At 45.5% G+C, this 13,167-nt stretch overlaps 1 protein-coding gene across 1 annotated transcript; it reads left to right on the top strand.

Annotated features, from left to right (window-relative positions):
• Window positions 1–2,194: 2,194 nt before the first annotated feature.
• On the top strand, window positions 2,195–3,156 carry LOC139591430 (taste receptor type 2 member 9-like). Its single transcript, XM_071430013.1, has one exon. The coding sequence runs from the start codon at window positions 2,203–2,205 to the stop codon at window positions 3,154–3,156; it is 954 nt and encodes a 317-aa protein (XP_071286114.1). The 5' UTR covers window positions 2,195–2,202.
• Window positions 3,157–13,167: the final 10,011 nt, after the last annotated feature.

The following is a 13,167-nucleotide window of genomic DNA, read 5'->3' as shown; positions in this document are numbered from 1 at the left end:
ATTGCTAGAGCAGGGGAAGAGTGCAAGGACAGAGTGGAGGAGACAACTTGTTATGAACTGACTGCAACCCCCACTCCCCATCCCTCTGCACTGATGTAGGGGAAAGATGTAGAGAACCTGTGAAAGAGGCATCAAACTGATCTGGGGAAGAAGGGGACAGTAGAGGCAGCAGGTTCTAATTTTCTCTTTGTTTCTTATCAACCTATAATATTTCCAATAGTCAAGAAATAACTTGATTTTGTTCTTCTCAAGACTCTACTGTGGATGACATTACCTAGTGATTGATCTCCCTGTCTTTATCTCAATCCATGAGGTTTTCCATCTTATTTTCCACCCTGGCCCCAACTGTAGGTGAGTGTGAAGGGGCAGCTGACATGCTGCCCTTTCACACTCACCTACAGCTGGGGCCAGGGTGGACAACTGCACAAGGCCAACCCATCACAGCAGGTGAAACATGAAATATCTCCAGCAAGGACACAGCAAAACCACTGGGAACTGATCATTTCTGTCACCAGCTCAGGTCCAGAGGCAGATTGTAAGCAACTCTGCTGGACACATCTCCCCTGTGAAAGGCCTTGAAAGGACAGGAACTGCCACACATCCCTTCTTCCCCTGCTGCTGCTGCTCATACACTTGATCCTTTAACCTGAAAGCCACAGTTGATTACATAAAAAAGCCCTGAAAGATCCATCTCATTCCCTACATGCAGTGCAACATCCATCCCTCACAACCTCCCATGCCACAAGACTCAGCAGGCAAAATCCAGCACCTTGCAGATGTCACCACACCAAACACCACAGCCCCAGTGAACCACGCTGCAGATCCATTTTCCATGCCATGAAACCCCTGAGAATGTGACAGCCAGCACAGAATCCCGCTCCTGTGCACCAGCCCCACTCAGCTGACACTGCAGGGGACAGGGCGTCCATCAGCACAGCCACCCTGCACAGCCCATGGGCACAGAGGTGCCCAGCCTGGAGAAGCTGACACATGAGAGGTGTCAGAAGTCAATGGCAATGGCAGCCCAGTGCTGGCACAGTATGGAAAACTGCTCTGGGTCACATTCCAAGTCTTTATGATGGCAAATCAATGCAATTAGGAGCATGTGATATGAATATTCATGTAACGTCCTGCTGGCTCTTATATCCCACAGAAAACATGGCTATCATCATTTGGAAGAGAGAAAATGCTGGTGGTTCATTTCCTGTAGCCATAGAGCTCTTGCTTGGGTTTTCATTTTTCCTGCTTCCACCACAGCATCAGATGAGATCTCCTTGGTTACTGTGGTCCTGATGTGCAAGGCCAAATGGGACAGGTCCTGTACCAAACCAAAGGGCACAGGCAGTCCATGCCCTACAGAGTGTAACACAACTTGCCTGGGAAAAACCTTTCAGCTTTCAGGGTCTAAATCATCTGGAAGATTTAGGAAACTGCAATGTGGGGGAAATTCAGCATGGTGCCATCTTTGAAAGCTTCCACTTTCCCAAGCAGATGAGATTGGAACAGGGAATAGTCCCAGTTTTTACCCCTTCCCTCCATATGCTCCAAATTAAACTTGTAAGAAGTATCAGCTTTATTTTCTTGGCTCCCATCACCTGCCCCACTATGGGTCTCTTCACTTACTCATAAGGCAAGGCTATTGGAAAAACAAACATGGATTTAAATGCCCGTGAAGCATCAAAATGAACTCCACTTTTCCAGCATCTGGGCCGAACGTTGCAGCACCCAGACTCTCAGACTAAAAAGGACACTGAGTCCCCTCACCTGCTGAGCACAGTCAGGGCTCTGCATGATCATCATAGGCAAAAAAGGGGACAGAAGAACCCAGATCCTGAAGCCTGACACTGATCAAACAGGGATCAGTATCAAAATCAAAACACTCTCCACTGCAGAAAAATGTCTCCACTGTTTGTGTCACCCAGCACAGCCCCCCCAAACCAACATTCAAATAGTCAAGAGTGACACTGGCCCCGGGTAAGGGGATACCCAGCACATTTACATCCCTGCACCTGCCCTGTGCCCACAGCAGCAGCGGCACCAAAATCCCCCCAGCAGCAGCAGCAGCAGCAGCAGCAGCAGCAGCTGCTCTATAAAGCTCCTCTTGCCATCCCTGACTCTCCACCAGCAGCAGCCACTGACCTGCCTCAGCCTCTGCTGCCACAGCCCCCTTGGCCAGCACAGCTCTGCTCCCCAGCTCGCACCATGGAAGCTTCTCACCCTCCACAGCAATCCAATGTCACTTCCTATGGGGCCATGGCTTTGGCCATCATCACCCTGGAGGTGTTTGCTGGCACGTGGATAAATGCTTTCATCGTTTGTGTGCTTTGCATTGCCTGGGTCAAAAAGAAATCTCTGAACACTAATGAGAAGATCTTGCTGCTGCTGGGATGCTCCAGGATTTCCTTTTTATGCTTTGCATGGGTATACCACCTCATTTCAAAAATTTTTCCCAATTTTCTTCATGTTCAAAGCATACTTCAAGTCCTTGCATCGTTTGGAACGTCTTTTAATTATTCCAACTTGTGGGTCTCAGCCTGTCTTTGTGGTTTCTACTGCATAAAAATTGCCAATTTCAGGAACACCTTCTTCATCTACCTGAAAGTAAAAATTGACAGGATGGTGCCCTGGCTCTTGTTGGGGACAGAGATTTTAGCCCTGGCTATGGTCATTGTTACCTATGTCCTCCATGAAACTCTGCAGAAGAACAACATCACTTCCACCTGCCAAGAAAACTTTTGGGAAGTAACTATCAGAAAGGATAAACATCTTTTCTCTTCTCATTTTCTTGCTGGCCTTGTATTTGCTGCCTCATTCATGGTAGTCATCTTTTCTGCTGTTTTCCTTCTCTTTTCTCTCTGGAGACACAAGCGCATGATGGAGACCAACTCCATGAAGGACCTCAACATGGATGCCCACATCAGAGCCATGAAATCTGTCCTCTCCTTCTTAGTGATGTACAGCATCAACTTTGTATGTTTGATCTTGTCAATACTTTATACCACGAAGAAAGAAAATATCATGACACTCCTTATACACATATATTTGTATGCTTTTCCAGGTGTTCATTCCCTTATTCTGATTTTCAGCAATCCCAAGCTGGGAAAAGCACTGCTGAAGATTCTCTCCTCTGTGAAGTGGGAGGTTTCCATGAAGTAGGATCTGTGAGAGAAGCTGGAGCCCATGCAAAATGTTGATCTTTTTCTGTAGAAAACAAGTAATTTCATTTCTGATGCAGCTCTCCAGGCAGTGTAGATGATACTGATGTTCACTCTCCAACATCCAAGTTATGAAAACTTCATTTGTATCTTTTGAGCTAAATTATTGCGAGCTAAATTTTATTCTCATAGTACATTATTATCATATTTAGATTTAGCTAAACTTTGAGATATATTTTTGTTATTAACAAAGTCATTTAGCCCTGATGGTAGGAACGATGCCTAAGCCCCTGTGTGGTGAAGGGATTAGTTTGGGCATGAGAGTCTGCTGGTGGGCTGATGGATCATCAGGCAGAGCCCCTTTACCTCTGCCTGGGCCCAGAGGAAGAGGGAGTGATGCTAATTAAGTGTTCAGCCTCTGCCCAAGGCTCACAGCCTTTGCCATCAGAACCCTGGGTATCCCTCATCTCCACAGCTGCCCACCACCATTCACCATGGCAGCAAGGAGGTATTTTGACTGCAGCCTCTCCTGCATTTCTCCCAAAACTATCAATTTGGCATTTCAAATCCTCCCTGGCAGAGGATGAGACTATGACCCCACTGTGCAGACAGGACAACAGGATTGCTTTGCTCTCCTCCCCAGTGCAGGGAACACTTCTTTGTAAAGATTTGCTCTTTTGATTTTGTCAGATTGTACCCTGGTGAAATTCTGTTCATAGGCCTACCTGGTGGTGAAGTTGAGCTAAATGAATTACCCATTGCTCTTATTTTCTTCTTCTTTCCTAAATATATTTAGAGCTAGCCCAGTGTGGCCGTGTGAAGCAATATCCTGTTCCACCTATCCCAGTCCCTCAAGTGTGCCAACCTCTCCCTTCCCCTCCCCATTGCCCCCTTGCTGGGTGCTGTCTGTCAATCTTAACATTCCAGCAAGGGCGTGGTCTGGTTGGTGCAGTTCCAAAGATGCTTCTCAGCCCTGGGGTCATTGGCCAGTCCAGGTGTCACTGTCCCCTGAGACTGCCCCCCTCCCACCTGGTTGGTGGCACACCTCCCCCTTCCCTCCCCCTTTCCCCGTCCTTAAAAAGTCACGGGACCATGTGGTCGGGATTCTGTTGGAGCTGTTACAAGATTCAGAGATCTGAGACCATGGAATAAACCTCTGGATTAAACTCTACAGCAGAATCCATCTCCTTTTCCTCTTCACCTCGCCTAAAGCCTTTCCACCAGCGGTAAACCTGAGTTCCTGCTTGCCTGGACTTGTTCCAAGTGCCAGCTGCAACATCCAGCCAGCCAAAGGTGTCTCTGAGGTGAAACACCACAGCTGCCGCCTTTGGTCAAGCAGCAAGGGCCGGACGAGCCCAGGCACGTTCCATCTGGCAATATTGGGATCATATTCCAATAGTCCAGTGAGTGTATTTATTAGTAGCAATTCCAAATTTGTATTTCTACAATAAAGTGCATTATTTTGATTCTGTGACTCTGAAAGTTCTTATTGAACATGACAGGACTTACACGCATGTCCTCTGCACCCCACTGCCTGCAAGGACAGGACTGCCTGCTCTGTGGGACTGCTCTCCTGGCCTGCCCTGACCTGGAGATGAGATTGGCTTTTCCCAGTGCACTCTGGCTCAGTGAAACACCCAGGGAACAGGCTTTGCCCTCAATTGGGGAAACAGCTTGAGGAGTTAGGAGTGGAGGAGGCAACTTGTTAAGACTGCAGCCCCTATTCGACTTGGCCCTGTGCTGTTGTGGGGGAGGAGGTGGAGGAGCTGGGGCTGAAGGAGGGAAGTTGAGCCTCAGATGAATGGGGTGTGGAGGGAGTGGGATCAAGTTTTCCATTTCTTCCTCATTATCCTGCTCTATTTTCTATATTTAAATGAATTAAATTCATTTTCCTGATGTCAAATACATTTTGTCCATGACAGTAAGGGGTGAGTCATCTCCCTGCCATTATCTCGAAACATGAGTTTTTCCAGCCTCTTTTTCACCCCTGTCCTTCCCGTGGGTGTGAGGGAAAAAACAGCTCAGTGGAGTTCTGGCTTCTGCCTGAGGGCAACCCATCACAGCAGGTGAAACATGAAATAGTGTTGGCAAATACAAAACAGAACCTGAATTGGTCACTTCTACCAGCAGCTCAGGTCCAGAGGCAGATTGTAAGCAGCTCTGCTGGACACATCTCCCCTGTGAAAGGCCTTGAAAGGACAGGAACTGCCACACATCCCTTCTTCCCCTGCTGCTGCTGCTCATACACTTGATCCTTTAACCTGAAAGCCACAATTGATTACATAAAAAAGCCCTGAAAGATCCATCTCATTCCCTACATGCAGTGCAACATCCATCCCTCACAACCTCCCATGCCACAAGACTCAGCAGGCAAAATCCAGCACCTTGCAGATGTCACCACACCAAACACCACAGCCCCAGTGAACCACGCTGCAGATCCATTTTCCATGCCATGAAACCCCTGAGAATGTGACAGCCAGCACAGAATCCCGCTCCTGTGCACCAGCCCCACTCAGCTGACACTGCAGGGGACAGGGCGTCCATCAGCACAGCCACCCTGCACAGCCCATGGGCACAGAGGTGCCCAGCCTGGAGAAGCTGACACATGAGAGGGGTCAGAAGTCAATGGCAATGGCAGCCCAGTGCTGGCACAGTATGGAAAACTGCTCTGGGTCACATTCCAAGTCTTTATGATGGCAAATCAATGCAATCAGGAGCATGTGATATGAATATTCATGTAACGTCCTGCTGGCTCTTATATCCCACAGAAAACATGGCTATCATCATTTGGAAGAGAGAAAATGCTGGTGGTTCATTTCCTGTAGCCATAGAGCTCTTGCTTGGGTTTTCATTTTTCCTGCTTCCACCACAGCATCAGATGAGATCTCCTTGGTTACTGTGGTCCTGAAATGTTACTTCCTTTCCGGAAGGGAAACGAAATCTTGCGATTTCAATAGGAATCAATTGGGCAAGCTTTGGTCCGTGTCCCTGCACTTGATGGCATATCATGCCTTTTGATGGCTTTCACTTTGGCCAAGATTGATTTTTGATTTTTTTTTTTTTTTAAGTATCCATGCTATGTCCTTCATATCTTCCCCTCAAACTTGTGTCTTGTGCGGGGATAGAATGTAACAAAATAAAGATAGTGCAGAAGGTAATCTCACCCCTGAGGAGTTGCAGCTGTACTAACTACCAATGATTAGGACCGGGCCTGCCCTTAATAGGCCACAGCTGTGACTAGTAAGGATGAGTGCTATAAATGAGTGGGTTAGCTGGTCAAGAAGAAATCTGTTATTTGTTGGTTGTGCTGTGAGGAAGAAGGAGTCATTGCTCTGAGGAGCTGCCCATGAGAATTCGTCAAGAAAGTATGGAGCTTTTGCAATAGTATAAAAACAATTGGTGACCCCTATGTGATCCTGTGGTGATTTGGGTAGAGTACTGCAGAGGGAACTGTAAAGACATGATCCCATGGTGGTTGTGATTATTAAGTGATATCATCTTGAGGTGTTTCAGGAAGATGACTGCAGACCTAAGAGCAATAAGATGGTAGAACTAGGCAGACTAGGAGCCTAGGAGCTAAGCAGACAGACCAAGAGCCTAAAAATCTAGATGAGTCATAGCCAAGCAGACCTGGAAGCGTAGAAGTCTGGGCAACATATGAGATACCACCCCTAAGTAGAAGAGTTCTGGATCTGAGGAGTGGATGCTACACACTTTACTTATTTGGTGCATTGGAGCCAGCCCTGCACCGCTCTGCCAAGGTATGGCCACAGTCCAGGGGACACCCAGGACAGTGCTGGGTTCCCCCTGAATGGCAGTGTGTGCAGCAGGACGCAAGCTGTAACACAGAGCTCTGAGACGCAGAGTCAGAGCTGCACAGACAACGTGTAAGAGAAGCCATCTAAAATTGTAGAGTGGCCATCTCCACAGTAACCCAATGTGATCCGGGATTGGGCTGTAGGGCGAGGCGGAGATGGAGCCCAGCGTAGCATTGAGAGCAGCAGGGGAGGCTGCCTGGTCTGGACCTGACAGATTTCAACACCTGGGGTACAGGTGAGCCACTGGGGACACAATGGGAAGTAACATGGCAGTGTGTGCTGCAGCACAGAAGCTGTGTGATAGAAGTGGCAAATGGCATGGCCACAGCAGCAGCCAGTGCCTTGGCAATAGCATGGCCCCTGAGGAGTACAGGGGGAGGTTTGCTAAGTTGCTGCTGCACAAGCACTGGAACAAAAGCAATAGGGAGCTCTGAGAGACAGAGCTCAGAGCTGCACAGACAGCATATAAGAGAAGCCCTCTAAAACTGTATAGTGGCCATCTCCACAGTAACCTGATGTGATTTGGGATTGGGCTGTAGGGCGAGGTGCAGCTGGAGATGGAGCCCAACAAAGCACTGAGAGCAGCAGGGGAGGCTGCCTGGTCCAGACCTGACAGATTTCAACACCTGGGGTACAGGTGAGCCCTGAGGGACACAATGGGAAATAACATAGCAAGTGAAGAACAGATTGTTTCATCTACATGGAAAACAGAGCAGGGCAAGAGAGGCTTGCAGTGGCTAACTAATACAACAAAGAACTGTAAAAGGAAGAAGAGAATTATTAAAACAGCAGTTGGAGCTGGGGAAAGAGTAGCCCTATCATTCAGTATGGTGTATTTGTTTGCTGATGAAATGTGCATTTGGTTTGTGAATTGCAACTATTGTTCTTGGACTGGGCATAAGTGAAAGTTTATACTCCATAAGCATAAGTACACTCGACAGATACTGGATCAATGTTGTTCAAGTCATATAGCTATTGATAAAATTATGTAACTGTTGATTTGTTACTACCCTAATATATAGCCTTTAACTTATTCTTGTGAGTTGTCTTATAAAGTTGTACAGCTATTGATATTGTCAATATTCTAGAAGTGTAAGTATAAGAGTTTCTGATAACACATAATGTAAGTTTGAGTAATGAATCCAGGTCAGTGCGCAGACACATTCTGAAGTTAAATAGAAATTACACAAAATATGTTTATATTGGGTTTACTATCTTTTGCAAAGGGCACTGCAAAAGACAGTAAACACAGCATTAATTTATGAAAAGACTTAGGTTGATGTTCTAGACTGTGAAAAGCAAAACTAAATCAGAAATGTATGTTCTTGCAGTGATGTGTTTCCTGAACATTTCTATACTGTTAGTCCTAAGTGAGATATGTGAAAGTTATAATATCAATTTACTGAAACATATCTTTCTAGAGATGCTGCAACTTAGTAATTAAAAGAAAAGGGGGAATTGTGGGGGGATAGACTGTAAGAAGACAGTGCAGAAGGTAATCTCAAACCTGAGGAGTTGCAGCTGTACTAATCACCAAAGATTAGGAAAGGCCTGCCCTTAACAGGCCACAGCTGTGTCCAATAAGAAGAGTGCTACAAAAGAATGGGTTAGCTGGTTGAGAAGAGAAATGGAGTTTGTTGGCTGTGCTGTGAAGAAGGAGGAGTAAGTGCTGTCAGGAGCTGCCCATGAGAAATCACAGAGAAAGTATGAGAGCTTTGCAATATGATGACAACATCAGAGTGTTTGTAAGTACTTCTTTTCTCTTTCTGGGCTTTGAATGGATCAATTTTTGCAAGTTTTGGTCCATGTCCCTGCATTTGATGGCATGCTATGACTTTTGATAAGAGTCACTTTGGCCAAGACTGATTTTTAAGTTTTGGTTTTTTGAATTTTTTATAAGTATCCATTCTATGTCCCTGATATCTTCCAAGTTGTGTTTTCCTCCTTGATTATTTCCCCTGCTTTTGCAACATCTCTGAGCTTAGTTTTGGCCTGTTTTGATCCTTTGCACTGCAGTTTATTTCCTCACAGACCAATTTTGAAGACTCTAAATCTCCCAATTTTCGGGGTTTTTTTCAATTGCATTTCATTTGATCTTATCTCCTTTCCAGAGTTCTTGTAAGGCTATTTCTTAGGGTTCTCAAGATTCTGTTTCAAGATTCATTTCCTTTCGGGAAGGGAAACGGAATCTTGCGATTTCAATGGGGACCAATAGAGGAATTTTTTTTTTTTTTTTTTTAAGTATCCATGTCATGGACCCTCATATCTTCCCTTCCAAGTTGTGTCTTCCTCCTTGACTTTTTCCCCTGCTTTTGCAACATCTGTGAGCTTAGTTTTGGCCTTTTTTGGTCCTTTGCACTGCACCTGATATAATCCTGGGCCATTTTCTTGTAGTCACCAAATTTCCCAATTTTTTTTTTTCTCCTCCAATTCCTTTGATGCTATCTCCATTCCAGAGTGTTTGTAAGTCCCTCCTCTCTGTTTTGGCCTTCAGTGGGGATCAATTTTGGCAAGCTTTGCTGCATGTGCCTGCATTTGATGGCATATGGCTTTGACTGTGGGGAAGATTTTTTTCTTTCTTTTTTTTTTTTTAAAGTATCCATGCCATGTCATTGATATCTTCCCCTCCAAGTTGTGTCTTCCTCCTTCATTTTTTCCCCTGCTTTTGCAACATCTGTGAGTTTAGTTTTGGCCTGTTTTGGTCCTTTGCACTGCATGCCATTTTCTCCCAGACCACTTTCTTGTAGCCACTAAATCTCCCCCTTTTCTTCTTATTTTCCTTTAATTGCATTTCTTTTCAGCATATCTCCTTTTCAGAGTAAGTCCTTTTCTCTTTCTGGGATTTGAATGGATCAATTTTGGCAAGTTTTGGTCCATGTCCCTGCTCTTGATGGCATGCCATGCCTTTTGATGGCTTTTCACTTTGACCAAATTTGATTTTTGTTTTTTTTTTTAAAGTATCCATGCCATGTCAGAAAGCCGTGATGACTCTGCCAAATCCCCTGGTTGTGCTATCCATGCCACACGATGCACTCAATTTTGTCTTCTCCAGGGCCTTCCCCAGCACTGAGATCAGGCTGACCAGTCTTCCGTAGTTTCCTAAATCCTCCTCCCAACCCTTCTTGTAAAAGGGCATCACACTGGCTGACCTCCAGTGACCTGGACCCTTAGTGGTGAGGCAGGACTGGGGGTAAATGATAGAAAGTGGCTCTGTGAGCTCTTCCACCAGCTCTGTGAATACAGTTGGGTGGATGCCATTCAGCACCATAGACTTGTGTCTAAATGGTACAGCAGGTGACTGACCCTTTCCCCTTGGACTATGGGGGCTACATTCTTCTCCCTGTTGTCCAGCTCAGGGGTCTGAGTGCCTGCAGAAGAACTGTTCTAACTATCAGAGACTTAAACAAAGAAGGCTTGAAGTACCTCAACCTTCTTTGTCAGTACATTTCCACCCACAACCATCCAGTAAATGATCCAATAAAAGATTCTTCTTAGCCAGCCTTTTGTTGCTAATGTATTTATAGAAACATTTTTTTAATGTATTTTATGGCAGTAGCCAGATTAAGTTCCAGTTTCTTCCACTTTTCTCTCTGCATAACCTCAGAACTTCCCTGTAGTCCTCCTGAGTTGCCTACTGCTTCTTCCAGACATCATAAACATTCTTTTTTTTTTTTTTTCTGAGTTCCAGCCAAAGTTCTCTGTTCAGCCAGGCCACTCTTCTCATCAGGTGTGTCAGGAAGTTATGAGTAAACCATGGCGGTAATTCTCAGCTCTCATGGAGAATACTGATCAGTGAGGAGTTCTGTGTAGTACTGCTGATTTTTACTGTTTAACTAACCATGCAGAGGAAGATGAAATCTCAGATTGACATGTATCAATTTCATTGTGGCATTTAGGTAGATATTTAATACTTAGACATTTTAAGGAGCTGAGTAAAGGTCAGACCATACTGGGGAGAGAAGCTCACGTCTGTATTAATTCAGGAAAATACTGTCACTTAGGACAGACATCTCAGGAATAACCACTTGCACTGGCGACATTTAACGTGCTTCCTCCAACCCTACTTGTTGGATGAACTGTGAGGCACACAGACTTTTTGTTTATATGTGTTTAGACAGCCATACACAGTTGTGTGTCTGCAGGAAAGCTGGCCAGTAGGAGCAGGTAGCTACTGTTCATCCAGTACTCTCTGCTCCCAACCTAGTCTGGAGAGCCCAGAAGAACAAAGATAGCCCTGAAGAGGCAGCAAGAGCATATCCCAGGACACTTTTTCTTTCATGGCAACAGCTACTCAATAGCTGAGTTTAAGCAGGGTGTACCTTTCCATAGCCTCAAAGTGATGGCTGCTGAGTGAAGGATTTAAAATAATTTCTTGCTTTCTTCAGGCATAGCTAAAATGTGTGCTGTTTTGGTTTTGTTTTGTTTGTTTTGATTTTGTTTTTTGTTTGGCTTGTTTGTTTGTTTGTGGTTTTGTTTGCTTTCTGTTTTGTTTTGGTTTTAGTTTGGTTGGGTTTTGGTTTTTCATTTTGTTTTGCTTGGTTTGCTTTTTTTTTTCCCCTGATTGTGTAGATGTTTAAAGATGCAGATATATGTCTAGCTATTGATTTACAGGCATAGCAACCTTTCAAAAAAAAATTGTTCTTAAGAGGACATGATCCTGGAAAGCTTTCCTAGGGGATTTTGGTGATCCTTACTCTGCAGAAGTGAAGGGACCCTGCAGAGCACCCAGAGGAAGACAGCGGGCTGTACTTTCATTGTGGGCATTGCTGTCACCACTCTTGGCACTTGCACAGCTGCAATGGAAATAGATGCATCCTCTGTTCCCCAATTCCGCTTATTCTTGCTATTCTAAGTGGCTGCCATAATCTCCAGGGGTGCTGAGAGAAACAAGTAGCAAGGTGTGTTGTAATAGGTCAGTGAGCTCCAGCTGCTGGTCAGCAACCTGTCAAATGCTTGTCAGCATGTACACACTCCCTCACTTCCAGCAGGAGTAGCTTACACCAGAGCATGCAGGACCAGAGGAAGACCCCACACAAAAAATGCCAGGAATGCTCTGGGGCTTGGGAGTAGCTAAGGTAGGGATGTGAAGAAATTAACTATCTGAAAGGGTCTGTTCTGTGCAGGATAAAAACAGTGACAATAACAAAAAGTCAACACCTTCCTGGCATCCAAGATGAGCAGGGCAGTTGCATCCCTGAGAGCAATTAACATAACAAAGAGCACTTAGCTAGGTAATTTGAATTGAACAGACTATAAATGCAGTATTATGCCAAAAAATTAAATTTTTGACTTCTGGAAAAGCCTTTTGGAAACCAAAACCGGGCCCTCACTGACAGCAGAAGGTAGAAACAGGCTTTCAGAAGTTTGAAGTGTTAATCCACCAGTGGTATGAGCTAAGGAAAAGAAAGGCAGACTTCCTACAGGAGTCCTGTGATGCATGAGACAGCCCTCTGTGGTTTCAGGATTGAAATGGTTGGAGAGGGAACTGTACCCATGTGCTTCAAAATAGAAAGCTTCAGTCACAAGGCGGGGTGATCTCAGAGGAAAACTATGACAGCAGGAAGGTGAGTAGCTGTTCTGCTCGGCTACATTGATCTCTCCTGGATAAGCTTCTCTATTGATCAGACCTTTTTATTGGGGTCAGACACTGCTAAGCAGGTTGCACTTGTTTCTGCAGCCTTTAAATATCATGTGACCTAAAACTGTGACCCAAAGAAGGGTCAGAATGTGTTCTGGGAGGTGTATGAACAGGCATGTCACTTCCACAGTTTTTGCTGGGGGGCATGTAAAGCACACAGAAACTGATCTGGGGCTCAACCACTCTGTGAGGTGGAGGAACTATATGTAAGGGCTTCTTGAATATATTGTTGAGAGGTGGAAAGGGGAGGCTTGGACAGCTTGAGAAGTGACTGACAAGTTCACAGGAGGCTGCCCTGTGAACTTGTGCTGTCCAAGCCACCTCTGCATTAATCACAGGCAAACCCACTTTCATGTTGGATGTCAAGGAATGGACCTGGAATGTGCAGCCTGCCTGCCCTTGCACAGATCGATGACTTTGCCTGGTCCCATAAGAGGCAAGCACTGCCAGACAGTGGGTGGAGGAGCCCGTTGTCCCTGGCACAGCCTGCCGCATTACCGGCAGCTTTGTGTGTCTCACCTGCTGCAGGAGCAGTGCTACACAGCTGCAGAATCTG

Source organism: Agelaius tricolor, unplaced genomic scaffold, assembly GCF_023055355.1.
Source record: "Agelaius tricolor isolate 1412-34295 unplaced genomic scaffold, bAgeTri1.0.p SCAF_1, whole genome shotgun sequence".
NCBI classification, from domain to species: Eukaryota; Metazoa; Chordata; class Aves; order Passeriformes; family Icteridae; genus Agelaius; species Agelaius tricolor.
Note: the sequence above shows the minus strand (reverse complement) of the source record. Positions and strands in the feature narration are given on the sequence as shown.